Source organism: Homalodisca vitripennis, chromosome 4, assembly GCF_021130785.1.
Source record: "Homalodisca vitripennis isolate AUS2020 chromosome 4, UT_GWSS_2.1, whole genome shotgun sequence".
In the NCBI taxonomy this organism is placed as follows: Eukaryota; Metazoa; Arthropoda; class Insecta; order Hemiptera; family Cicadellidae; genus Homalodisca; species Homalodisca vitripennis.
In genome coordinates this window covers 195,935,885-195,962,299 of record NC_060210.1, presented here as the reverse complement: position 1 = coordinate 195,962,299, position 26,415 = coordinate 195,935,885, and the positions used below count along the sequence as shown (strand labels likewise).

The following is a 26,415-nucleotide window of genomic DNA, read 5'->3' as shown; positions in this document are numbered from 1 at the left end:
TAAAGAACAGAAAGAAGAAAAGATGGGAAAGAAAAGGCTTCAAACATAACCCAAAAGCTGCTTGGAGTCCAATTCAGGTGTTGTCAATGCACAGAATGCAAGTCCCGAGAAAAAGTCACGAGTACGAGAATCACAATCACACATCACATCAGCACAGGCGAAAGTGGGATACTAACAAGAAAAGATGGTAGTATCCCATTTATTATCCGTAATTTTCTTGTACCTTTTGTAACATAATGAGACAGTTTTGTTTTCAAGATATCGTAAGACTGGAAGTAAAATGATTTAAATCAAAGAGTTCCAGTGGGAATCTGATTTATTTTTTTTTACAAGCATCATAAGCTTTAGAATTAGGAAAATATATTTTGTCATTGTTATAAATGCATGCAATACATTCAGTGTATGTCAATATTGATTGTGTATAACAGAAGTAGATAACTCACCTCTAAAGAAAAACTTGGTACTAATGAATGTCTCACCTAGAGAAAATGTTTGGTGCAAGTGTTGTACGACGTCGTACTATACTGCTCTGTTCTTCTCAATCCTCTTCCTTCTATAACATAGTTTGGTAATATCTATTTATTTATTTATTATTATTTTTATTTTTATATTAAACATATAACAAATCATTTTCAGTAGCTAACACAAAATTATAGTAATACAAAGTTTTGACAAATTACATTAGCAGTGATCGTTAAATAATAAAATACAATTTTATACTATGAAATCAGGACAAAATTCTGAAATTTTATAAGGACAGCCTTTAATAAGCAATTTTTCAAGTTGCTTTCTCAAAATTCAGAAATTTTCTTATAAAGTCAAATTGTTTAATTCCTTTATAATGAGATGAGAAAGGTACTGGCCTTGATTTTGTTTCTTGTACTCCAATCATGTTGATGATTAAGTTTTATAAAAGTAGGTTTACGTTTTTTTTACAAATACAGCTAATTCTTAAATTTAGAGAGCAGGCAATGTTAAAATTTTGAATGGTTTGAAAAATGGGCGGCATGACTGTCTAAAATTAATATTGGCTAGAGTATGTACTGTTCTTTTTTGCAGAATGAAAATTTTGTGGCTGTAACTACGATGTCCCCAAATTATAATACCATAAGATAAATGGCCTAGATCACTGGATTTCACAGTTCTTGTAATAAGCCTAATAGCAAATAAAGCATTATTTAGTCTAGAGCAGTGGTTCCCAACCTTTTGTGTTTGGCGACCCACTTCCAAATGTTTTTTCACATTCGCGACCCATCCCTCACCCGTGATTTTATATATACATATGTATATTATGCATATGTAACATTAATATAAAATACACATGATTTATATTTATATACGTGTATAGAAAAAAAGTAAAATGTAAATAAATATGTACACAGCTTAGTATTGAAAACATAGAAAGAGTTTATTGGTTATTCAAGATTACAAATAATTTTTCTATAATACTAGTGTGACTTCTGGCATTGTTTTGACTGAACAAGTAATTCAATGTTAGGATTAAAATTAGATATTTTGAGGCGTAAATCACTTTCAACGTCCACCAGTCTATTTCTATACTTATTCTTGATGTGAACCAAGGTTGAAAAGGCACGCTCACAAAGATATGTTGTCGAAAAAACCATTAGGAATCTCATCGAAAATTTTGACATCTTGGGAGTGGGATACTCGGAGAAAAAGGCAAAATTGGGAACACTGGAAGTAAGAAGAGCAAGAAGGAAGCTAAGAATTGAAAAAGAACAAAAAGACAAGGAAAGAGAAGGTGTTATGCTGCTGGTTAGATATGCTAAATTAAAATTTTAAACAATTTTAATGTAAATATTAGTGTTAAAAAAAACTTTGACAGCGATTTTCCGAAACCTGTGTTTTACATTACCGTCAAAACTCAAAAACTATTTGTGCTACAGCTACAAAGTTTTTACGAGTTACTCAGGACACATATAGCTGCAATGTGAACTACAATCATAAGGGTGAGTAACGACATTTTATTGTGTACTGAGCTTCCACCCTCCTAGAAATACGTGGCGTTGGCCGCGGACGCGGATGCGTGTCTGGTAGTTTGACGGGATTCGAGACCGTCGCGGAATACGCGGACGTTCATACTATGGATGGACGGACGCGACGCCACGGCAGTGTGGCATGGCCTTACGAGTGACAGTCACGCCGCGACCCACCTTAAATCCGCCCGCGACCCACTAGTGGGTCGCGACCCACCGTTTGGGAAACGCTGGTCTAGAGCACAAATTGTTAATGTGTCCATTCCACTTCAAATCATCCTGGGTAAAAATTCCTAAGAATTTTGTCAAATTAATTAATCTCAATGGTTTATTATGTTATATTTGATCAGATATGTTGTAGTTTGTTTTTATTGTTCTAGATTCAATCCGTTGCACTTAAACTGCTAAAATAGCCATTAAACTGAAATATCCACTAAATGGTGTAGTAAATCGTCCATCTGCTTTCATCTGAATACTGTTACCGTGGCGAAATACAACTGGGATTATTTGCGTCCAGAGATGTCTGATAGAGATATTAAAGTAACAGTTCTGAAATGGAATCGCGCGGAGCATGAGAGAAGGTGGAGGTTGCATCCGGGTTTGAGAATGAGTAGAATGGTATTTATTACAGTCACCTTCCACCTTTGGACCTTCTCTCATTAAATAGATCAATGTCTTCTCAGGTTATTGGTCTCATTACGGGGCATGGTCACCTGAGGAAGCATCTTCACAGAGTCGGCATCCTTCAGGAGGATCCACTCTGTAGAAGGTGTAATGAGCAGGAGGAGACTGCTGAGCACCTGCTCTTTGATTGCCCTGCAATAGCAAGAGAGCGGTATGCCATCTTTGGTAGTTTGGACAGGGGTGGTGAATTTTCCCAGGAGGACTTGATAGGTTGTTTTCGGCGGTTTGTGGAACTGCTGAAATTGTAGACTGGTGGTGTAGACATGGTGTGTTTCCGGGGTGCGCAAAAAGCCCTTGAGGCTTAAGTGCATGTCAGTAGGCTGCTCCAAGAGGAGGGGGGGAAAAACAGTTCTGAACGATGTGTTTTATGTGCAGCTGGGGGAGCTAGGGGAGTTGTGTGGACTGATGCCAGGCTGTGAGACTACCAGTGAACATCTGCACACAGTCGTACTGTTGTCTGCCGGTATCGGAGACACTCCTGCCACTCTGGCAGCGACCAGGCTGCGTCAGGCTCTCTCCTCCAAGGAAGCCTTCAAGAAACAATATTTGGTATGTGGACTTCGCTATGATGAAGGTCCAGTTTTTTATGAGGACCATAACATTTTAAAAAGTAGAATCGTTCATAAATTTCTTATTTTCCGTTGCTTTGCTTAGTTGATATATCTTGCATTTTAGCGATTTGGAGGTTTTCTCAGTCAGATCCACCAGTCATATACGTTTCAAATATATTTTTGACAATGGAAGGATTGTGAAGGAAACAGGATTTTTCTAGATATTTGTTATTATTCAGTGATACGAGAAATCAGTAGCATTATGTTTCGAGATCTGCAATCTGATCTCTTCCTCAGGTGAATAACTAACTTAACACACAACTATAATCTAGGTTGAAATAAACAAATCATACCAGAGCGTTGTGACACGCGTAAGTCAGGAACCACCATGTTGTGTGTCAACTTCACTAACTCAAAAACACGTACTTAATAAAAACAAAACACTAATTATTAAAACTGAGCTGCAGAATATACAGGTCACAGTAAGTTTTTGTATCATTGAACACTGGTAAATGTCCGGAAAAATCCTGTTTCCTTCACAGTCATATATGAATAAAATATTAAAGTGTTAACTAGCTCGTGTTATAAAACGCACCATAGGAACTTATCATAGCTGTATGCATGTTACTAATCCGGTGATAAGAATAATCATAATGTTAGGGAAAATTTAAAAAATCAAGTTCAGTTAACAATTATATATATTTTTTAAGCAAAATATTAAAAAAATATGAGATTGATTCACCCCCTAACCCCAAACTTTTGAGTTACACCCCCAATTAAAATAATGGATACATTACTAGTATGTTACCTAACAATTTATGTTAAGATTTTAGATGATAATATCTTAACAGATAATTATTCTTTGATCTAGGATGTTCATAGAATTTGAAAAATGTAAGCTACTTTGAAACGGCATCACATAAATCCTTGGCTATATGGTTAGTTATTTTATATGGTTAGAAATGTATACTATTAGTTATATTTTGGATGCAATGTTCATATGGTGAAACTGGTTTGCTGTGCTCTTTAAAATTGTAAAAAAGATACATCAATAGATACAAAAATACAATTAAGAATTTTTTTAAAAAGAGGCTGTTCCCCTTTTAAGCCTTATTCTGTCTATCCTCATGGGCCACTGGCCTGTGTGAGGATCTTATCAAACAGAATAACAGGGAGAGTCGATACAGTACAAGGTACTGATAAAAGGTGCTACGATTTGAACCTGAGCTATCCAACTCAGATGCAAAGTCTGACATGCTCGACCATCTGCACTCCGAAAAACTTGCAGTTCAGATTATCAAAAACCTACATGATTTTAGTACCTAGTAGTATTTATTGTAAACTCTGATTTATAAAAAATGAATTAAACTGTAATTTGTATGGATTTACAGTATTACGATATCTGATAAAATAAACGCCCTACTTTCCAACATGCTACATATATTCTATGCACAATATTACTTGCGATGTATACATCTGAGAACCATATTTTTGCTGAGATAGTAATGGGTAGTATAGTGTAGTTATTTATGCTAGGATATAGTGTTTAATGTGTTCATCTCTGTCAGAACAATCTCTGAGTCAGTCAAGGCTGACGATGTTGTGCTGCTGCAGGAGTTGTCAGAGCTGGCAATCAGCACGTTCAAGCACATCGGCAGAGTGCGGTGTGCTCACGAGATCGGCAGGGACTTGTCCAGCTTCTACCGTCGCCTGGGGGATCTCACATCGGCCTCGGTGTTCCTCAGGAACACCCTGCACAGCTACGACGAGGACGGGTGGCTCACTCTGGCCGCTCAGACGCGGATACAGTTGGCGATGTGCTACAGGGACCTCAAAGACTGTAAAAGGTACAGGATATTTGATATCATCACCGGGTATCCAGGAGTACTCAAATTTGTCAATTTGTTGTAACAAAAAAAGAAACATGTTACGAGAACTGAAATTTGTCCATTTTCTGGCTTAAGAAATAATTCAGTGAGTTCCATACCAAATAAAAATTAGTAGTTTTAAATATTCTAATAATATTTAAAAAAATTACTAGTATTGTCTGTTAATTATTTTTAGAAGTTGTTAATTATTAATCACTACATATGTAGCACTATGATAGTACAATTTAAAAAAATAATATGAAACATAATTATCTAAATATATTTTTTATTTTCTTAAAAATGTGGCAGTTCATTATTCATTCATTGTGTTTATTTCATTGCTATCAACAGTATAACAAAACTCTTGGATTTTCAGAAAAATTAATAGCTGCCACCAGGTCTGCAGAGGCTTAGATAACTACTGCTTCAATGGGTTAGCAAAGAAAATGCTCTCTAATTTTTTGAAGAAATTAAAACGTAGGAGTCATTAATCCATACGAGTTCCTTAAATTTTAAAGTAAAGTTTTTGCCATTGTGTTGTCAGATATTGCAAGACATGTGCCGCCATTTCTTCTACTCCACATCTAGACATGAGCACAAGAATGTTTTACTTTGAAGAAATGAATAGGCTACTGGAGGAGCATAAGTCAGGTAAGGTTAGTCAATGTTAATGTATGAATGTCACAGAATTGCTGGGCAGATCAACAAGGAACGGAACTAAGTTTTTGTTCTTTATTTAAAGTTTGTTATTGATGATGAAAGGTTTGACAGGATAACAGGATTTTGGACATTTGCCATCGTTACAGGTTATACGAGGGGGTACCCAAAAAAAACCGGAATTGTATTGCTGGCAGCCGGCAGCGTGTAGTACACATTCCTGCCGCTAGGCGTGTGTTGCGCAACCCATTGCGAGGTCAGTGACCCCAGTTCCGTTGTCCTAGTGCATTCTGTTCGTTCGTAGTGACTGTTTTCGCTAACCCTGTTTTGTTCTTGTTTCGTTTTTTGTCATGGCAAGTTTAAGTGAACAACGTGCAGCTGTGAAATTTTGTTTTTACTTAGTAAAAATGCTGCAGAAACTATTTTAATGTTGAATACAGTTTACAAAGATGATGCTATGGGGAAAACTCAGGTCTACGAGTGGTTCGCTCGATTTAAAAATGGCGACATGTCGATTGAAGACAAACCTCGTTCTGGATGTCCATCAACCTCTCGAACGGACGAAAATGTTGAGAAAATTTGTGAACTTGTGCTCACCGACCGTCGACAGACAATTGAGGAACTATCAGAGAGTAGTGGGTTAACTTGGAGCTCAGTTCAGCGAAAAGTTCGCCAGAAAAGACCCGATTTGTGGCAGACTGGTTCTTCCACCACAACAACGCACCGGCACACACAGCCACCTCAGTTAGGCAGTTTTTAGCCAAAAACGGCAAGGTTCCGCTGCCCCACGCACCTTACTCGCCTGACCTCGCTCCATGCGACTTTTTTTTATTTCCACACATGAAGAGAGGCTTGAAAGGTCAACGATTTGACAGCGTTGAAGAGGTTAAGAAAAAAACGAAGCTCGAGCTTGCAGCCATTTCTAAAGATGACTACAAAAAATGTTTTGATCAATGAAAATACCGTTGGGACAAGTGTATTAGTTGTAATGGAGATTATTTTGAAGGAGATAAGGTCGTATTGTAAAAAATTTGATAATATATAATTTTTATAAAATAATTCCGGTTTTTTTTGGGTACCCCCTCGTACAAGGTATAACACAACGTTTTGAGGATTGGAATTTATCCTCTTCGTCAGGTGGGGGAGGTATTAGTACATATAAAAATTGAGAACAGACAGAAGAAAAGAAGGGAAAGAAAAGGGTTCAAACATACCCAAAAGTTGTTTGGAGTCTAGTCCAGGCATTGCCACTGCAGATAATGCAAGTCCCGAGCACAAGTCATGAGTTCGAGAAACACAATCACACATCACACCGACACGGATGAAAATGGAACACTAACACGAAAATCGATGTCGGCTCTTTCTTTGGCACTGCATCATTTTTTTTGGTGCTGAAACCCTCTTCTCATTGCTAACAGACCATAAACGTTCTTTATCACAGAACAATGAACAATTTAAAGATTAAAACAAGTGTAGTATTTAATTATTTATAGTGACCCTTTTAGTACAAGGGATCTCACTAGAAGACAATGTAAAAAATACGCTTGAGTGCAGAGAGCCTCACTCTGAGATGGTATGTACGTACGCGAAAAATGGTGGAGTCAGAATGAGACGACGGTTTCTATTTCATTTCTAATACCTCTATAATTTATCCCATACTGGCTGATATCATACCAAAGGCCAATACATGAACTGAACTAACCTTTTCAACTGTTATTTCTACTTTGTACTGCTGCTGGATGACGTACACAACTAAAAATACCACACTTTCTCAGTTGGATGGCTGTGTCTTGATTAATAGTGGAGTGTTTTTTTATTCATTGCAAGTATTTTTAAGTTATATTAGTTATTCAAATTAATACAAAAAGTGATGAAAGTCACATAAGGAATTGTCTGTGTAAGGTTGAGTTTATGTTTTGAATTTCCTTGTAGTAAGTAATGTTTTATTCTTTATTGTATGTACATGAGTTTGCATTGTTATTAAATTGTATTTATCATTATAGTATTGACATTTAAAAAAAAATTAAAAAATAGTTTTTTATGGTGAAAAATAAACTTAACTGAGTTTTTTCAGAATCCTGTGTTTTTAAAGCAAAACAAACCTCTAGCGATTGACTAATTTTTTTATAATTTTTTATATGATACAATATTGGGTTATTACACATAATGTTAGGTTGTTTTAAATGCTCTTTATTATGAAAGTATTGAAATTTCAAAATAAAGTTTTCTTATAATAATTATTTTACCTCAAACTGGATTTTCATTTTGTTTCCGTGGAAATGTCTCTGTCTAAAGTTATTTTTAATTTTTTAAATAATAAAAAATGTAACTGTTACATATTTTCTGATGCACAATTCTGTAACTTTCAAAAGAAAAGAATCTTGTTATAATGGAAAACAAATTTTAAGTGAATCTTTTTTCCTAAACCTTGCGTTTTAACCCTTTTAGTGCCAACGTCCGTATATTCGGACATTTAAAAAACTACTGAGAAATGCCAACGTCCGTACATACGGACGTTTGAATAACTACCGAAGAATGCCGACGTCCGTATATACGGACGTTCAGAGTAAAAGTCATACCGCAATAATTTTTTAACTTGTTCTAAATTTGTTGGCATACAAACAATCAGAATGAACCAATCTACATAAAAAAATAATAATAATAATATTGTAAGGTTAGTCAGGTGTTTAGCCATGATATAAATGGCCGTAGTTGTTGCATCAGACAAAGTTGTGTCAGCTGGTAGTTCACGTCTAACCTCTGTTTGGTTGTTTGTGTTGCTGCTTCCACAGTGTTTGTTTGTTGATAAATAGTTTACTAACAATGTTTTACTAACATAAAAAGTAAACTTCAATAAAATGAAAACCACATTTGTCTGCAAACGTTGTAAAAAAGGATTGCATCCCTTATGTTTGCCTCACCATATTTGTGTTACCGCCTAACTATAATACCTATGTACAAAAGTGTGTAAATTTTGTTGTTGATATTTTACAAAGTGTACATTATTTTTTAAGTAGAAAGTAGTTTCAGACAGTTTTCAATGGTTTCATAGTGGAAAATAGGTACTTTGGGATTATACCGACCACACCCAGACATGAATCGTTATTTGACATTTTACTTCTACTGATTACTAGATTAGCGTAAAACAATATTTCGTGAATATAAAACAGGAATTGTCTTATCGCAAACCCCTCCCTATCAGACAGAGGTCAAAGTCGAGCGGTCTAGTAGATAACGTGATTGCAGATTCGCGTCGCTTTGTTGTACTTCCGTGTTTTACCTCTACATTTCTCCAAACACAAAAAATTCAACAAAAAAAAAAATTACCAAATTAAAACTAAACTCTATTGAAAAAACACTCAAAACTTGTTTTTATTCTTGATCACATTCCGCCACCCAAAATGCGAGTGCCTCCGGCCATCAGCTCGGGCTTCGGCAGCACCCGCGCTGATGTCAACGAAAGAAAAACATCCCTCGAGTTAGTACCTATCAGTAAAATATCAAATTCTAGAGGGGCTGATCAGAAATATAAATTGAATTGTAATGGAAAGGCAATTATGTACCGTGCAAATCATGTGATGCCGCACGGCCTGCCGTAATCGGGATTGTTGAGAAAGATAAGATAATAGCGACAACAATACCGATCACAATACCTGGAAATGCTTGTAAGTTTGTAATTTTGTAATTACAAAGTTGTTTTTTCGTTCTATCATGTTTGTTTGTATAAATTTATATTTTTGTGTTCTTCATACTGATGTGGTCGGTATAATCCCAAAGTACCGGAAAATATTATAAGCTTTATAAAGAAGCTAAATAGTGTAAAAATAACACAAAAAGTGAAAATGTAACTTTCTAAAAAAATGAACATGATTTTTTTGGTTTTTGAAATATTAACCAAAACTTTTTGTGTGTGTATTCAGTTTTAATTCCTCTTTCAAGTGATAGTATTTGTTATAGTGAAATAATTTTTTTAAAGTACTATTTTTCATGTGAAACTGGAAAAATATAAAAACTGTAAGTAAAATGTCTACTTTTTTAAATTTTTTAAAGTTAATTACATTTAGAAATATAATTTGCTTTATAGTTTTTTATAAGGAAATTTATTTTACTGCCAAACAATGGAAAAATTAGGAAAATATCTCAAGATTTGTAATTTTTACAATTTTTTTAGTAAAAAACTGCAAAACGGCTGAAATAGGCCTGGCATCCTTCAGTAGTATTATGTGAAAATCACTGGCCTTTCTCAGACCAACTTTTGATTTTTTGTCTGGCACTAAAAGGGTTAATAGGAATTTTATAATTTTGTTTATGTTACAATATCAGGTTATTACACTTGATTGTAGATGGTTTTTAAATGCTCTTTATCATGAAAGTATTGAAATTTCAAAACAAAGAAATATTAGAAGTATTGTTGTAATAGTATTGTAGTGTTGAAGTTTTTTCTTTTTACTTATAGTAGTTACTTTACCTCAAACTGGATTTTCATTTTGTTTCCATGGAAATGGCACTCTATAAAGTGTATTTTAATGTTAAAAATTATCTAAATATCTGAATGTTACATAGTTTCTGATACTTAATTTATCTAATTAAAAAATAAATAAATAAAAAGAAGCTTTTTATGATCAAAAATAAATTTTAGGTGAATTGTTTTCTGAAACTCGCATTTTTGTCCAAAATCCTTTGGACACTTTGCATAGTCACACAAAAATAACTCTGCCCTTTTTTTAACATGGATTTTTTCACCTCTGGCACTAAAGGGGTTAATTTAACTCTATAGATTGACTTAGTAACAGACTTGTGGTACATTAACAATCCAAATTTTAAATCTAAGTCCATTTGAGGGAAATATTGTTATGGCAACGATAATTTTAGCATTTAACCCTAGAAGTGTGTCCATGTTACCAAAGATAAAACGTCAGTCCATTTTTGACGTGTTGCAAGGGTTTTTAAAAAAATACTTAATATCAAGAAAACATATATTGTTATACATCGTTTTTCTTCTCAGAAATTGTACTATTTGAAATAGGAATAAATGTTTTGATATTCTTTGGTTTAGTATATATTTTCATGAAAATAATGAGAAATTGCAAAAAGTTTTATATGAAAATTTCAAGTTTGGACCTCTGTAAGGTATTGAAATATTACAGTAAGGTCAAAATATTAAATGAATAAAATGTAGAGAATTTTATGCCAAATTAGAAAATATATTAAAAATTTCTACTAAACAAAAATTGTAATTTTGCCATTTTTTTTTTACAAAAGCGAAAACGTACAAAAATGTACAAGGGTTTGGTTTTTTCATTTATTTCCCTCCAAATGTGACTATATATATTTATATAAAAAATAGTTTTCTATTGTAAATTATACATGTTATTTGAAAACACTAAAAGTAAACAACAACAAAATAAACTGTTATTTTATTATAAGCTTACAAAGAATAATCTTTTGAAAAATGAAAATATTTTGTAACAAAATTCAGAAACAAGCTAAAGATTTTCACTTATACTTTATGTTTATGTAATTGTTGAATACACCCTTAGTAAGTATGTTTATTTGGCTAAAATAAAATATAAGATATGTTCAAATACTTTGAGAAGGAACTGAGTTATGACATTTTTTGTTTGTTAACAGTCGCACGTTGAAGAATTTACTCATAAAAAATTATCTAGTTTGAATGTAAAAAAATATGAAAACATTTTTTTAATTTATTTACTTGTTATATTATGTTAGCACATAATGTTTGAAATAAATACACTCAAAATTTTTGAAATTGAGTAAAAAATAAATGTTGTGCGTCAAATATTGTAAAACCTTGCATTGTAAAATTTTTGACAATATACACAATACAATAGATATTATAGTTCAAAATAACATTGTTTTATAATGTTTTTGTCATTTCATATACATTATGCAGTAGAGTATTTCAACCTGAAAAAATGGAACGCAATGGAACAAGCACAAGCGTAATGTAGGCCTACTGTGATGCAACAAGTTACAAGACAATGGCCGACAGGGATGGGTTGGGTTGGTCTTGATGCGACGCCGTGATTCATCTCTTTCGTTTCGCACTGCCGGAAACCTACTGAACTAAATTAACCGCTGAAAGATCGTGCCCGGTAGATCGTTTCTTTCACTTTACACTGTTTTTTTTTTATTTTCTTTATTTACAATAAATAACTGTGTGAATGTTATTATACTAACCAGCATAAAATATGCTGGTTTACAACTTTAGAATTGTCCCTTTTTAGAATATTCATAGTAAATCAACTATTCGTTCTAATAACTTTCTGTTTGCACTGGAAGAAAGAATATTTCATTCCGTGTCTATTGACATATGGCAGCACTGTTTGTAGGCAATACGTAACTTGCTGTGATTGGTTGAAAATTACGTATTTCTATGACCCGGCCACCCGCGAAATTCAACTCAAATGATGACTTCTTCAGAAAACATTTCACCACGACCGTAATATTGAAGTTAGAAACAAAAAGTTTATATAAAAATTGTAGAGTGGAATCTCACAATTTCAATGATACCAAAAACATGGTGATTGTTTGAAGATAAATAATTATTTTTAATGAAAAACTGAACCGACATAAAATATGCTGGTTCCACACTTCTAGGGTTAAAATTACCAAACCGTTAACTGCCTTGACTTTTTTGTAACTGAACACTAACCAAAGTTGATATCCAACTAAAAGGTATACTGAGTGATATGACTTTGTTTTATGATATGAATTTTATTCATCCTCTTGACAGTTGTTTGCTGATCTTGTAATATATTGCTATTTATTACAAGAAATTATAAATTTCACAAATATTAAATGAGAAAAAACTATTACCTTTTTTGAATCTCATTGTTTGGAATTATATTAAAGAAAGACTTTCAGAAAAAAATTCAGATAATATTAAAAGGAAATTGAGGACAAGAAATCTTATGACAATTATAGATCGGTGTTTGATGTTGTCATTCATGTAATGTAACTGATATTGTAATCAGTAACATTTAAATCATATTGGATGTACTATGTACTATGGATGTAATTAATCAATAACATGTTCTGCAGCTTGTTGCTAATTTGCAAATAAATTATACAGTGCACAAAAAGGTTGTAAATAAGTATTAGAATTTAGGACTAATGCAGTGATTATTCCTTTACTTTTTACTATAAAATCAAATTGATTAATATTTTATTATTCAAATAAAAAAAACTTTATTTATTTAGCATACTCACAAATATACTAGTGTAGTGTACTACAAGTCGAATACGGCTTACAGTAAAGTTGAGAACAATACAAATACAAATAATTTGTTGTTGTAAAGCTTCAGCAGCATTCATGAAGTCTAATAAATGCAGCAATTAATCATGCTTTGCCACATGTCAACAAATTCAATTCTAGTTTAAATAATACAATTTTCATAAACGTTAATTTAATTAGATTATTAAATGTAAAGGTGACAGAATTTTATCAACATTCAGAAAAGTTGTTTCACCAGATATCATTGTTATGTGTTTAAATGTAATGTAACTTTTAAAAGAAATAGCTTAGGGTGTGCTCTTTCTTATCTTCTTATTAAAAATCTATAATTGTGTGATTTATAATTTTATTTAGTAGAGGAATTTAATTTCCAAACATCAGTGTCAACATCAACAGTGTATTGTTGGTCTACACTTAATTCCAAAATATTTAATGTTAGTTTGAGGTACTTCAAGAAAGTATTATTAATATATGTCTGTTCCATCCGAACTCTGCCTCTATAAATAAAGAAATTTACATTGAATTAATTTAATTTAATTTAAATACTTTGTTATGATTTCCGTTTTTGTGTTTGCTGTGTCGTGATCTCATTACTTGTGACTGTTGTAGAACCTCCATGGACGTGTAGACTGGGGGACGGGTTCACGATAGACAGTGTGGAGGTGAGAGTGCTGGAGACAGAAGACTCGGTGGAAGCGGTTGTGTCTCTCACTAGCCTGCTGCCTGCGGATGTAACCTGCGGTTACCTGCAGATAGCTGTCGAGCCAGTAGCCAAGGAGGGAAACACTGACAAGTTCATTTCTCGGTAATTAAACTTAATAGTGAATTAGAAAACAGCAAGAAAAAAATTTATATCAATGGAAATTACTAATAAGGCTATGTACCACCATTATTTGTTATTGAGATTTAAAGTAGGCCTTTAGGTTAATGATTTATAGATCTCTGTCAAATTACATGCTTACTGATAGTCTAAGCGTACCGCCATCTATAGTGCTATACTAGGTGTTATAAGTCTAAGCGTACCACCATAATTTTCTCTTTGAATCACACAATATATAAAGACATTAAGCCTGTAAAGCTTTTGGGAATGTATCTAGATAGTAGGTTAAGCTGGGATTATCACATTGAAGAACTGTGTAAAAAAACTGGCAAGGGTAACCTATCTTTTGAGAAGGTTAAAAAACTGTGTATCAAGAAATATGCTAATTATGGCCTACTATGCATTTCTTCAATCTCATTTGCGTTATGGCATAACCCTATGGGGTAACTCTTGTAATTCCGAAAAAGTTTTTGTATGGCAAAATAAAGCCCTTAGGATAATAAAAAATGTTGAACCTAGGGCGTCGTGTGTAGAAATTTTTAAAGAACTAGAAGTAATGACCCTTTATAATTTATATATATATTGCTGTTTAATTAGTGTTAAAGAGAGTCTTGAGTTGTTTAAAGTACGGCAGGAAGTACATAGATATCCAACTAGATCAAATTATTTTTTAGAATTGCCTCAAATAAAATTAGAGAAAACCAATAGAAGTCACATTAAAATGAAACTTAAACTTTTTAACAAATTACCTGCAAAGGCATGAACTGTACCCCTGCAAAGTTTAAAAAAAATAACAGAAAGGTGGTTTAAACAAAATGTTTTTTATTCAGTGAATGATTTTTTGAACTGTGATATTAGTAGCCTAAGATTTTAAATTATTTATTCATTTATTTATGATATTTTTAACTGTGTGTAGATTCAACTTTTAAACCTTACATTAACTTTAGTAAATAATTTATGTACTTAGTTTAGTTTATTTATTGACTGTCATATTTATTCAATTCACCTACATGATAAATATGTGCCTAATATGTATTTTTTAAGGTTTATATGCTATGATCATTGTAGATAATTAGCTATGACTTTGTCAATTGCATTTCTATGGATTGCCTAACGACAATAAAAACCTTGAATCTTGAATCATCTATAGTGCTATACTAGGTGATATCAGTCTACGCCTACCGCCATCTATAGTGATATACAAGGTGTTATCAGTCTACGCCTACCGCTACCTATAGTGCTATACTAGATGATATCAGTCTACGCCTACCGCCATCTATAGTGATATACAAGGTGTTATCAGTCTACGCCTACCGCTACTTATAGTGCTATACTAGATGATATCAGTCTACGCCTACCGCCATCTATAGTGATATACAAGGTGTTATCAGTCTACGCCTACTGCTACCTATAGTGCTATACTAGATGATATCAGTCTACGCCTACCGCTACCTATAGTGCTATACTAGGTGATCATCAGTCTACGCCTACCGCTACCTATAGTGCTATACTAGGTGATATCAGTCTACGCCTACCGCTACCTATAGTGCTATACTAGGTGTTATCAGTCTACGCCTACCGCTACCTATAGTGCTATACTAGGTGATATCAGTCTACGCTTACCGCCATCTATAGTGATATACAAGGTGTTATCAGTCTATACGCCTACCTCTACCTATAGTGATATACAAGGTGTTATTAGTCTACACCTACCGCTACCTATAGTGATGTACAAGGTGTTATCAGTCTACGCCTACCGCTACCTATAGTGATATACAAGGTGTTATCAGTCTACGCCTACCGCTACCTATAGTGATATACAAGGTGTTACAGTCTACGCCTACCGCTACCTATAGTATAGTGATATACAAGTTGTTATCAGTCTACGCCTACCGCTACCTATAGTGATATACAAGGTGTTATCAGTCTACGCCTACCGCTACCTATAGTGATATACATACAAGGTGTTACCAGTCTACGCCTACCGCTACCTATAGTATAGTGATATACAAGTTGTTATCAGTCTACGCCTACCGCTACCTATAGTGATATACAAGGTGTTATCAGTCTACGCCTACCGCTACCTATAGTGATATACAAGGTGTTACCAGTCTACGCCTACCGCTACCTATAGTATAGTGATATACAAGTTGTTATCAGTCTACGCCTACCGCTACCTATAGTGATAATACATACAAGGTGTTATCAGTCTATGCCTACCGCCAAGGTTACTATACAGAAGGTTGTCTCAGTCCGGTAAGGCGTGTGTAGACAGTAGCCACCGTGGCACTGACGTCACACGCCCCCCGACCTGTTTCTGCGCTCTCTCTGTTCAAGCCTATTGTTTGGGTCGCTTGAGCCAGTTATTTACCGATATATTTTGTATTTGTTCTTGGGGTACATTATCCTTTAAATCCTTTTTTTTACTATTACGTACTACTGCATGACCTAATTGGTGTATTTATGAAGATACATTGACCTCAATATTAACAAAAAACCAACTTTAATGCACATATTAATTTGTTTTACTTTGAGAATGTTTTATTCCTTTAAGATGATTGGTTTCTACTTCATGTAATAAAAAGTACGTAGCAAACGGATAAATAAATCAATAATTATCAAAATCTCGTGTTTTATTAGAAAATTTCTACTTACACTTTTAAGTCGTGAGTTTTTTATATTTCTTTGAAGTTTTTCCTGTCTTCACTCACTAGGTTCTTTCTTTTAAGAGTCATTTTTTCGTTTAGAAACTTTATTCTAATTATGGTCCTTTGTTTTATGAATACTCTGGCGACCTCTTCCGGAATACAAGGGTATTTCTGGATAACTGACATTGTCATTCGTTTTACGACGCCTGAAAAAAAAACCTTTTGTAGTTATGACAGAACTTTATAAAATTACATTTCAACGGGGTTTTCGGTTTGAATTTAAATTATATTGCATACTAATAGACGCATCTGTATTTGCTAGCTTGAAAATGGTGAGAAATATTTAGAATATAAATATACATTGAAATAATATTAAAGCTGGAGCTGTGAAGAAGTTTTGCATACTTTAACTTACTGTAATACATTTATTTGATGTCAATACTCCAAATCAAAGATGATTTAGAATGTAATCTATATAATGAACAATAAAACTGGAAACAACAATGATACCTACATAAACAAAATTTTAATATATTCTTATTTTTTCTTTACTTTTAAGTAGTATATAAATAAAATAAATATAGCCGTCCATATGAAGCCATACAACTAAAGCATTTGAAATATCTCAATTTTAAATGTAAATAACACTATAAATTGCTGTAGCTCTTTATTTTATGTAACAAAATTACTACGCCTGCAAATAACATAGCATCAAAAAATTGTATAATTCAATATTTTCAATTTAAAAAAATAAGTTACAAAGAAGCAAACCTATTTTATTCATAAATACAGTTTCGCTCAGCGCATTGAAAGAAATGAACACTACAAAAGCCTACTTGTTTCTATGAAATATTAGTAATACGCACCTGGTTCTTTGGAAAGGTATTTTTTATGAAATGATTCAAATTCTTCGTTCATCCACTTTGCTTGGTTGAGCCATTCTGGTGATGGATGAGTCAATCCTCCATATGATAAATGTTTAATCCATGAATCATTCATGCCGATTTTCAGGAAATTTTACGTTCTCTTCATCTTGAACTGTCGTTAAGATATGGGTAACTTGTTTTTAGCTTCTTGGCCACCCACCCTGAAAGATACTCCAAGCATCATTCTTACAATCAACGGAGTGGTTGCTTGGTCCTGGTGTACATGGAAGTTTATCTTGTGTCATCTCCATTGAAGATTGACCTGTAAAGAAGCAAGGGCATGTAGTTTCGATCACGTTTACTCCTGCTACGCGCAATACTTTACTAACGATTGTTTCTGACGTGTCTTCATCGTTGTTAGTGTTAGTATTTTGCTGTAATAAGCCTTGGGTTTTACCAAGAATGATCATCCGTAGACGGTATATGGCATCTAATGGGGTAGGATGATCGTTTAGTCCTCCCCTCGTTCTAATCTGAGAGAATAGATTCTCTAAACAGTCTTGGTTAAGCCTATGAGTGAGAATGTATTTAATGTCGTACGATGTTTTGAAATCTTTTAACAACTCTTTTAGAGGACATGATAGATATAATGCACCCCTTTTGAAACAACTGTAAGGGACTTTTTCCCACAGCATCTCATTGTTGTCATCGTTTTCAACATTTCGTCCAATATTTCATTTTTTTGACCAAGTCTTGTCCATACGCTCTTTGAGAGGACTCTCCAAATTGTTGGGGACTGTAGGAGTTCATCAAGTCAAACCATTTATTCACAAGCTCAATGAAACTGCTTGTGGTCTGTGCAACTTCGTCATTTCTTAAGTAATGTCTCAAGGCTGTTGCCGTTGTGTGAGACATTAGTTCACTAGCTTTTCCGCACATTTTTGACGCTCAGCTTTTTGAACAGTTAAATGCGCTGTCGTTAGTTTATGACATACTTTTAAATCCTCATTTTCTTCCATATTTAGAATTGTATAAACTGGCTCTTTTTGGACAAAATTGATCATTAGAAGTTCAAAACCAGTATCTAAAAACCAGTTGCGGAATTAGTTTCAAACATGAGGAGCGTCTGCAAATAAGTATACCTTTTCGTTGGAGGAGGGGTTAGGAACAAAATATGTCTTTTTGGTAGTTATTTCTAGCTGTTTCCACAATCCTACATTTCCACCTCCATGTCACTTACACAAGCTTTTTACGGTATAGCCTGTTTCTTTTAATTTAATAATTATTGTCGATAGAATCTCTTTAGTAACTTGTGTGTCGAACTTAAACGTAAAGGATTTGCTTCCAGTTTGCAAAAAAGTCCTCGAGCTGAAACAACTTGCATTTGACTGTGCGGACCCACAATTTGGTCGTTCGTGGAGTCGTACTCCATAACTTTTTTGACTTTTATTTCGTCAAATTGCAAAATAATCACACGCTCGTGCTCTTTAAATGAAGAGCTAGCTACTTCGAGATATTTGAACACTGAAACAAACAAGCCCCTGATCAATTACAAAACGTGAAGCCCAACGTTGAAGCGTTGAAAGTCCTGGGAGGGGAATTTTCATCTTTCTTTTTATAAAAAAATAACATCTCTTACTAAGGTACCTTAGAGTAAAAGCCAACGAGATTTCATCACTTGTCCAAGCTACTTGTTTTTTTTCATACTAAGCAATAAATCAATTTGATTTTTGTTAAAATTGATTTGAGCACCTTATGGGCTTTATTGGTTTGCTGCTGTAAGCTTATTGTTTTTTCTTTTTAGATTATGGTTGTCTTTTTTAAGTTTTTTTATTTCACGACATCTAAATCCAATTTTTACTTTGCAACAAAGCGATTTTTTCTTTAAGTTCACTGTTTTCTTTTAACAGGGTTTCATTCATATCCGGAGCTTCTAAACTGGCTTCATTTTCAGTAGATTCATTATTTAAAATACATTCTACAATCTTTTTGGAATCCCTGCTCTTAATGCGTTTGTCTCGTTCGCTAGAAATAATTTTATTTTGTTGAATGCTTGCACATGTAGCAGTTTCAGAGCATGAAAACAGTGTGTAGGCACAGCATTTGGCTTTAATAATTTCTTAGGGGCTAAATTGAAAAGTTCTGCTTTTAAATCATGTTCATAACACTCACTTGTAAAATGATAAGAAACAAATAACAGAAGTAAGAGGATTAAAATATTTATCCGCCCGTTTTACAAAAATGTGCCCACTGTTTTGACAATGACTGATCTTTAGGATATCTGTGATAAAATACCTTATTACTTTCTTCTGACAAACTTACGTGTTTTAACGCGGCTGTTGTTACAAACGGCTACTGCACACCGTTCCCCAGGCATCTCACACACTTAAATCAACCCAAACTTTTACAAAACGTGGTCACTAATAATGATAATAAATAGATTAAACTGGTTAATCGTAGAGCGTCTGAGCGAACACATGTTAGCGGCACTTGACAGCGGCTAGTGTAGGTGGGGGAGGTCTGAATGTGACGTGATGCGCCAAGTGTGTGCGCACGCGACTGAGGCAACCTTCTGTATAGTAACCTTGGCCTACCGCTACCTATAGTGATATACAAGGTGTTATCAGTCTACGCCTACCGCCATCTATAGTGATATACAAGGTGTTATCAGTCTACGCCTACCGCTACCTATAGTGCTATACGAGGTGATATCAGTCTAAGCGTACCACCATCTATAGTGCTATACTAGGTGTTATAAGTCTAAGCGTACCGCCATCTATAGTGCTATACTAGGTGTTATAAGTCTAAGCGTATCAAGAAAACGAAATACTGTGTGACTCTCAGTACGGGTTTAGGAATGACAAAAACATCACAAACGTTCTTTTTGACATCAATAGATGAGATAAATGATAGCATTTCGGATGGAACGCGTTCAATGTTTAATTTTTTCTGGATTTAAAAAAAGGCTTTTGATTCCGTAGACAGAAGCAAATTACTATTGAAGCTTGAAAATGTTGGGGTTCGCGGCACTGCTCTCTCATGGTTTCGGAGCTATCTCACCGATAGGTTACAATGTGTGTCTATTGGTGGTATAAACAGTGATCCACTACCTGTGGAATACGGTGTGGTCCAGGGCAGCACTCTTGGTCCAATTTTATTTTTAATTTATATCAACAATATATCAAAATTTGAATTTAAATGGTAAATTATTCTTATTTGCTGATGAACACCCTTGTTTTTTTAAGAGGAAAGGGAAGTCTTGGCCAGAAGTACAGGCAAAAGCATCAAGTGATCTTACTCTTTAAAAACTTGGTTTGACCAAAATGTCCTTTCTCTTAATATAACAAAAACAAAGTTTATGCCGATTTCCCTAAGAAAATAGTACAGATTAATAATTTACAAAACTTGGTTATTCATAGTTGTGGTAACAACTATCTTATTAATACGTGCACTTGCGAGGAAGTAGAGAAGGTGGTTACTATAAATATCTTGGAGTAATTTTTGATTTTCGGATGACCTGGACCCACCATATAGATATGTTAGTACAAAATATTAAAAAATATGCTTTTGCTTTCAGACAAATTAGTGAAATTTTGATGGAAAAAGAAATTAAGTTAGCTTACTATGCTTACATTCAATCACTTCTTTCTTTCGGAATAATTGCTTGGGGGAGGGGCAAGACCATCTATTCTATATCCCCTCTTTGTTTTCTCAAAAACGCATACTAAAAATAGGGTTTAACAAAAGTCAACGTTTATTCTACTGACACTCTATTTAGAGAATCTGCTATTCTTACTATTCGCCAACTTTTTTTTAAAGACTCTCCTGACGTACATTTACCTTAATTTAAACACAATCTTTTCAGAAATTACCCACCATCATGATACTAGATATGCGCATAATGTTAGGACTGTTACTTTTACAGTTACGTAAAGAGTATTCTACAACAAACCCCTTTTATATATCTAACATTCTATATAGAAATATTCGTGTTTCATCATAATAGCTGCACTCTCTTTGAATCACCCTCCTTGCCTGTTTTCAAAAATAGAGTGAAACAATGGCTACTCCAGTTAGGTATCACACAAGCAGAGTCCATTATATCTGCAGATTACCGAGCGGCCTGACCTGCAAACACCCATCCTCAGGCACTTTATAATATTACACCCGACCACTAGACCACTATACTACTAAACCATACTACTACTAAACCATACTACTACTAAACCATACTACTACTAAACCATACAACTACTGCTACTACACTACACTACACTACCATTCATACTAGACGCTACATTAGTACACACCACACTACTACACTATTATTACATAGAACCATGCTGACTTGATCTCCCCTGGGCCAACACAATGATATGACGCCGTTGCATTATCATAGATAAACTAACACTGAATTACTTTTTTACTAAACGTAACAAGCCAGTTCTCATATTAAATCGTGTTCTTTTATTTTATTTTAAATTATAAATTTTATGTTAAAAATTCTAGCACATTCTATTTATTAAATGCTATTAAAGATATCAAGTTAAGATTCATGTTAAGTTATCGTGGCGGACGATCAACTGAAGCCTGCGCACAAGCTGAATGCCCATGCAGGCTTATTCCTTATTAATTATTTAAGTAATATCTTAGCTAGATAATTAGTAAACTATGTTTTCAAAACAATTCTGTTTAGTTCTTTACTATTGTCATTTGTGTATTTCATGTACAGTTGATGGAATAAACATTCATTCATTCATTCATTCATTCATTCATCTATAGTGCTATACTAGGTGTTATAAGTCTAAGCGTACCACCATCTATAGTGATATATACGAGGTGTTATCAGTCTAAGCCTACCGCTACCTATAGTGCTATACGACCCCGGGTGGTATCAGAAAATTCCCGCAAGAGGTTTACTAATTTTTATCTTATTGACTGTTATCCCCTTCGAAATAAGCACCATTTGAGTTGATACAACAAACCCAGCATTTTTTTTTCCATGATTGGAGAGTGTCAAAAAAAACAGCTTTTCCAGATAGCTGTCGAGAACTTCGTGCGTTTTTTTCGTCTTCAAAACTGTTACCTTCCATATGCATTTCCATTTTTGGGAAGAGAGAAAAGCCACAAGGAGCTAAATCTGGCGAATAAGCAGGATGTAAAACATCCATGTTGTTTTTGGCCAAAAACTGTGTTGTTTTCATGGAAGCATGAGCTGAAGGTTGTCGTGATGCAATAGCCATTTTTTTGTCTTTCCACAAATCAGCCCCTTTATGACGCACATTTTCCCTCAAACACCTCAAAACGCCATAATAATAATCAGAGTTCATTGTAACACCAGGTGGCATGTACGCACAATGGACAATACCTTTTAATGTCAAAAACAACCACAAGTATTGTTTTTGTTGCACTTCTTACTTGTCTAGCTTTTTTCGATCTTGGTGATTGTTAACTTTTCCGTACTGATGACTGCTGTTTTGTTTCTGGATCATAACTATAAACCAACTTTCATCACCGTTATGATCCTAGATATGAATGTGGGGTCACTTTCAGATATCTCTTTGAGTTCACTCCACACATCAACACGTCGCTGTTTTCGTTGCTGTCAAAGGCAGATGCACCAATTTTTCCAACAATTTCATCTGTTTTGCTTGTGGAAAGCTGTCCTGAATGATGATCATCTTTAATTGAAGTTCTGCCAGCCTTGAAACCAGCGTACCACTCAAAAACCTCTAAACATTTTTAAATTTAAGTTTATTGAAATCATTAGTTTTGCAGGTCTACTTCTTATGAATTTTTTTGTTTTTAGGGTAGATTTTGAAGAGCTGAAGATGACATCTTTGAAGGCTCCTCTGGTCGAAAGGTTTGATTATAAACAAGACCGGAGCCTCGCTCAGGCTAATGTTGCCAGCAAATTCCACAAGACGGTATGTTTAAGGTGAGTTCATATCATTATGCTGTATTCTATCATTGTTTGTGTCATCTATGTAAGCCTTTTCTTTAAGATTTTATAACTCGATATAAACCATTTGTATAAAATATATGTTTCAATGGTGATGTATCAAAGTTGTGTCTTAAACTTACTGAATCTTCATTTTTATTATTTATTGATATCAATTTTTGTTTTTGAATTCTTAACTCTAAATTCATTCACAATGATATAATGTATCATTAAGATATCATGAGTTGACGTCTATCTAGTTTGTCTGTCTGAAGCCAAAATTCATTTTGGAAAGTAGATTTTGAAAGTTTGAAAGAGCTGATTACTTAAAACACATGTTACTCATGCAGTTATTCTCAAATTGAGTAACCAATCAGCTGATTAAATTGAGTAACCAATCAGCTGATTAAATTGAGTAACCAATCAGCTGATTAAATTGAGTAACCAATCAGCTGATTAAATTGAGTAACTAATCAGCTGATTAAATTGAGTAACCAATCAGCTGATTAAATTGAGTAACCAATCAGCTGATAAAATTGAGTAACCAATCAGCTGATTAAATGTTAGTGTATTTTAATTTAAGTAAATAATATAAACTTTGTGTTTGTATAAAAAGCTAATTACAATATTATTAACCCTCTGAGTGCCACAGCGTCGCTAATTTTGACAGTCCGAAAAGTGCATAAAGTGCCATAGCGTCGCCAATTTTGACGTTTCGTAGTTCAAATATTTTATATAGTACAAGATTATTTTGGCACAATAACCAGACAGCTGTATTCAATAGGTTCCAAACTATCAATAAATACAAGTTTTATGTTGTTTTCTCTAATATTTTATCTGTGAAACTTTATGTTATTTGAGTATTTATCAAGAAGCCACTATTTTTGGACGAGTTTTCCTTATCAGGGACAAAATAAATTACAGTATTAAAAAACAACTGACTTTATTTAACCTATTTTGGAATTTACAAGTTATTATGACAATCAATGAAATCAAAAACTCTAAGAACAACATTTCATTATTCGAAAATGTCAGGCCATTCGTGTGTCTATTTGGAGATGAGAAGTATGACTAATCGAGTATTTTTCGATTCATTATAGAAGAAGGAATGTATAATGAAGTTTATTTTGATCTCTGATAAGGAAAACTCGTCCAAAAATAGTGGGGCTGTGATAATACCAAAGTATTTGTGCGATGATTCTGTCTTCCAGTCACGCGACGTAGCGGATGAGTACCGTGTTGCGTAACGGCCTTTCTTGTTGTTTATGTGCCGATAACCAAGCATTTGAGTAAATAAGAAATAAAATAGTAACTTATACAGTATTTTACTGTATTTCTTTACAAAAGTAATGTAGTGATTTGAGTTGTGTCCAAGCGAAAAATGTTAATTTTCAGTGTAAATATTATTAGGATTATTATTTAGTAAATGTAAACTTGTATGTAAATATGTTAGCAAGTATTTATTTCTACGTTTACTAACCATATTTATTTCAGTTATATTGATGTTTTATTAGATTTATTGGGAAAACTACATCATTACTAAGTAATTTCTAAACTCTGACAAATGAAGTACAGTTTATAAAATGTCAGTACCGGGCAGCATTTATTTAATATACGAGGGCTGTTCAGAAAGTAACCTCCGGTTGGTCACAGTGCGGGTAGTGGAGGGGAGTAGCGCGCCATCTGTGCATTCACGCACTAAGCAGGTCAGTCGGCATCAAGCTGTAGTCGAGTGAACATCGTACCTGCGCTAGTTTAGTTTTTGTGGCAGTTTGAAATGTGTGCTGCAATAGAAATACCGCCAAATGTGAAGTGCGTGCTGTTATACGGTTTTTTACAGCCAAAGGATACTCTGCAGCAGCTATTCATTGTGAGCTTTGTGCCGTGTACGGACCACAAGTTATGAGTGAAGGAGTTGTCCGTGAATGGGTACGTTTATTTAAAAGTGGACGAGAAAACGTTCATGATGAAGAGAGGAGTGGTAGACCATCCTTGGTGACTGACGAACTCGTTCAGACAGTTGATGCAAAAGTTCGTGAAAATCAACGTTTCACAATGGCGGAGTTGTCTACTGATTTTCCACAGATTTCTAAGACTCTTTTGTACGAGATAGTGACAGCAAGATTGGGTTACCGTAAGTTATGTGCACGATGGGTGCCCAAAATTCTTACCGACCACCACAAAACTCAAAGAATGGCCTCTGCATTAGACTTTCTGTCACGTTATGCGGACGAAGGAGAACCATTGTTAAACAGAATCGTGACCGGTGACGAAACCTGGATTAAGTACGTAAACCCTGAGACAAAAGAACAATCAAAGATGTGGGCACATTCAGATTCGCCTACCAAACCAAAAAAAAAGCCCGGCAAGATTTTTTCTGCCAGAAAACTGATGGCAACGGTGTTTTGGGATGCCAAAGGGGTGTTGTTGGTTGAATTCATGGAACGTGGGACGACCATTAATCAAGACGTGTACTGTGAAACACTAAAAACATTACGACGGGCTATACAGAACAAACGCCGTGGTATGCTGACTTCCGGTATCGTTTTTTGCACGATAACGCCCGTCCTCACTCTGCTTGCAGAACAACAGCCCTTCTTAAGTCCTTCAAGTGGGACGTTTTCAACCATCCACCTTACAGCCCAGATCTGGCGCCAAGCGACTATCACCTCTTCATGCATATGAAGAAATGGCTCGGGTCCCAGCGGTTTGATGACGACGAAGAGCTCAAAGATGCGGTCACAGGCTGGCTCAAGGCACAGGCGGGTGATTTTTATGCAGAAGGAATTTTCAAAGCTTGTGAAGAGATACGATAAGTGCCTCAATCGTGATGGAGACTATGTCGAAAAATAGTGCAAAGATGTAGTTGTAAGATGTATATATTAAAATATTTTTACTTAACTTGGTGTATTTTTTTCAATCGACCGGAGGTTACTTTCTGAACAGCCCTCGTATATAATGCCATGTTTTTAAAATTCTAGAATAAGATATTACACATGGGTTTCATTTAGAATTATATGGCCTTTATCATGGTATAAAAAAAAATCTTAAAAATACTGTATACACTCAAATTAGGTCGAAACCTAACTTTTTATACAAAAAGTAAAAAACTTTTTGTATAAATA

At 34.3% G+C, this 26,415-nt stretch overlaps 1 protein-coding gene across 1 annotated transcript in view; it reads left to right on the top strand.

The window, feature by feature from the left end:
* Positions 1-26,415, top strand: part of LOC124360852 (trafficking protein particle complex subunit 10-like) — a 75,047-nt gene that overhangs the window by 30,144 nt on the left and 18,488 nt on the right. The window contains exons 8-12 of the mRNA XM_046814802.1: positions 3,057-3,230; positions 4,847-5,079; positions 5,645-5,751; positions 13,625-13,820; positions 23,159-23,287. Coding sequence (XP_046670758.1) covers positions 3,057-3,230; positions 4,847-5,079; positions 5,645-5,751; positions 13,625-13,820; positions 23,159-23,287 — 839 coding nt within the window. The remainder of the gene's footprint in view (positions 1-3,056; positions 3,231-4,846; positions 5,080-5,644; positions 5,752-13,624; positions 13,821-23,158; positions 23,288-26,415) is intronic.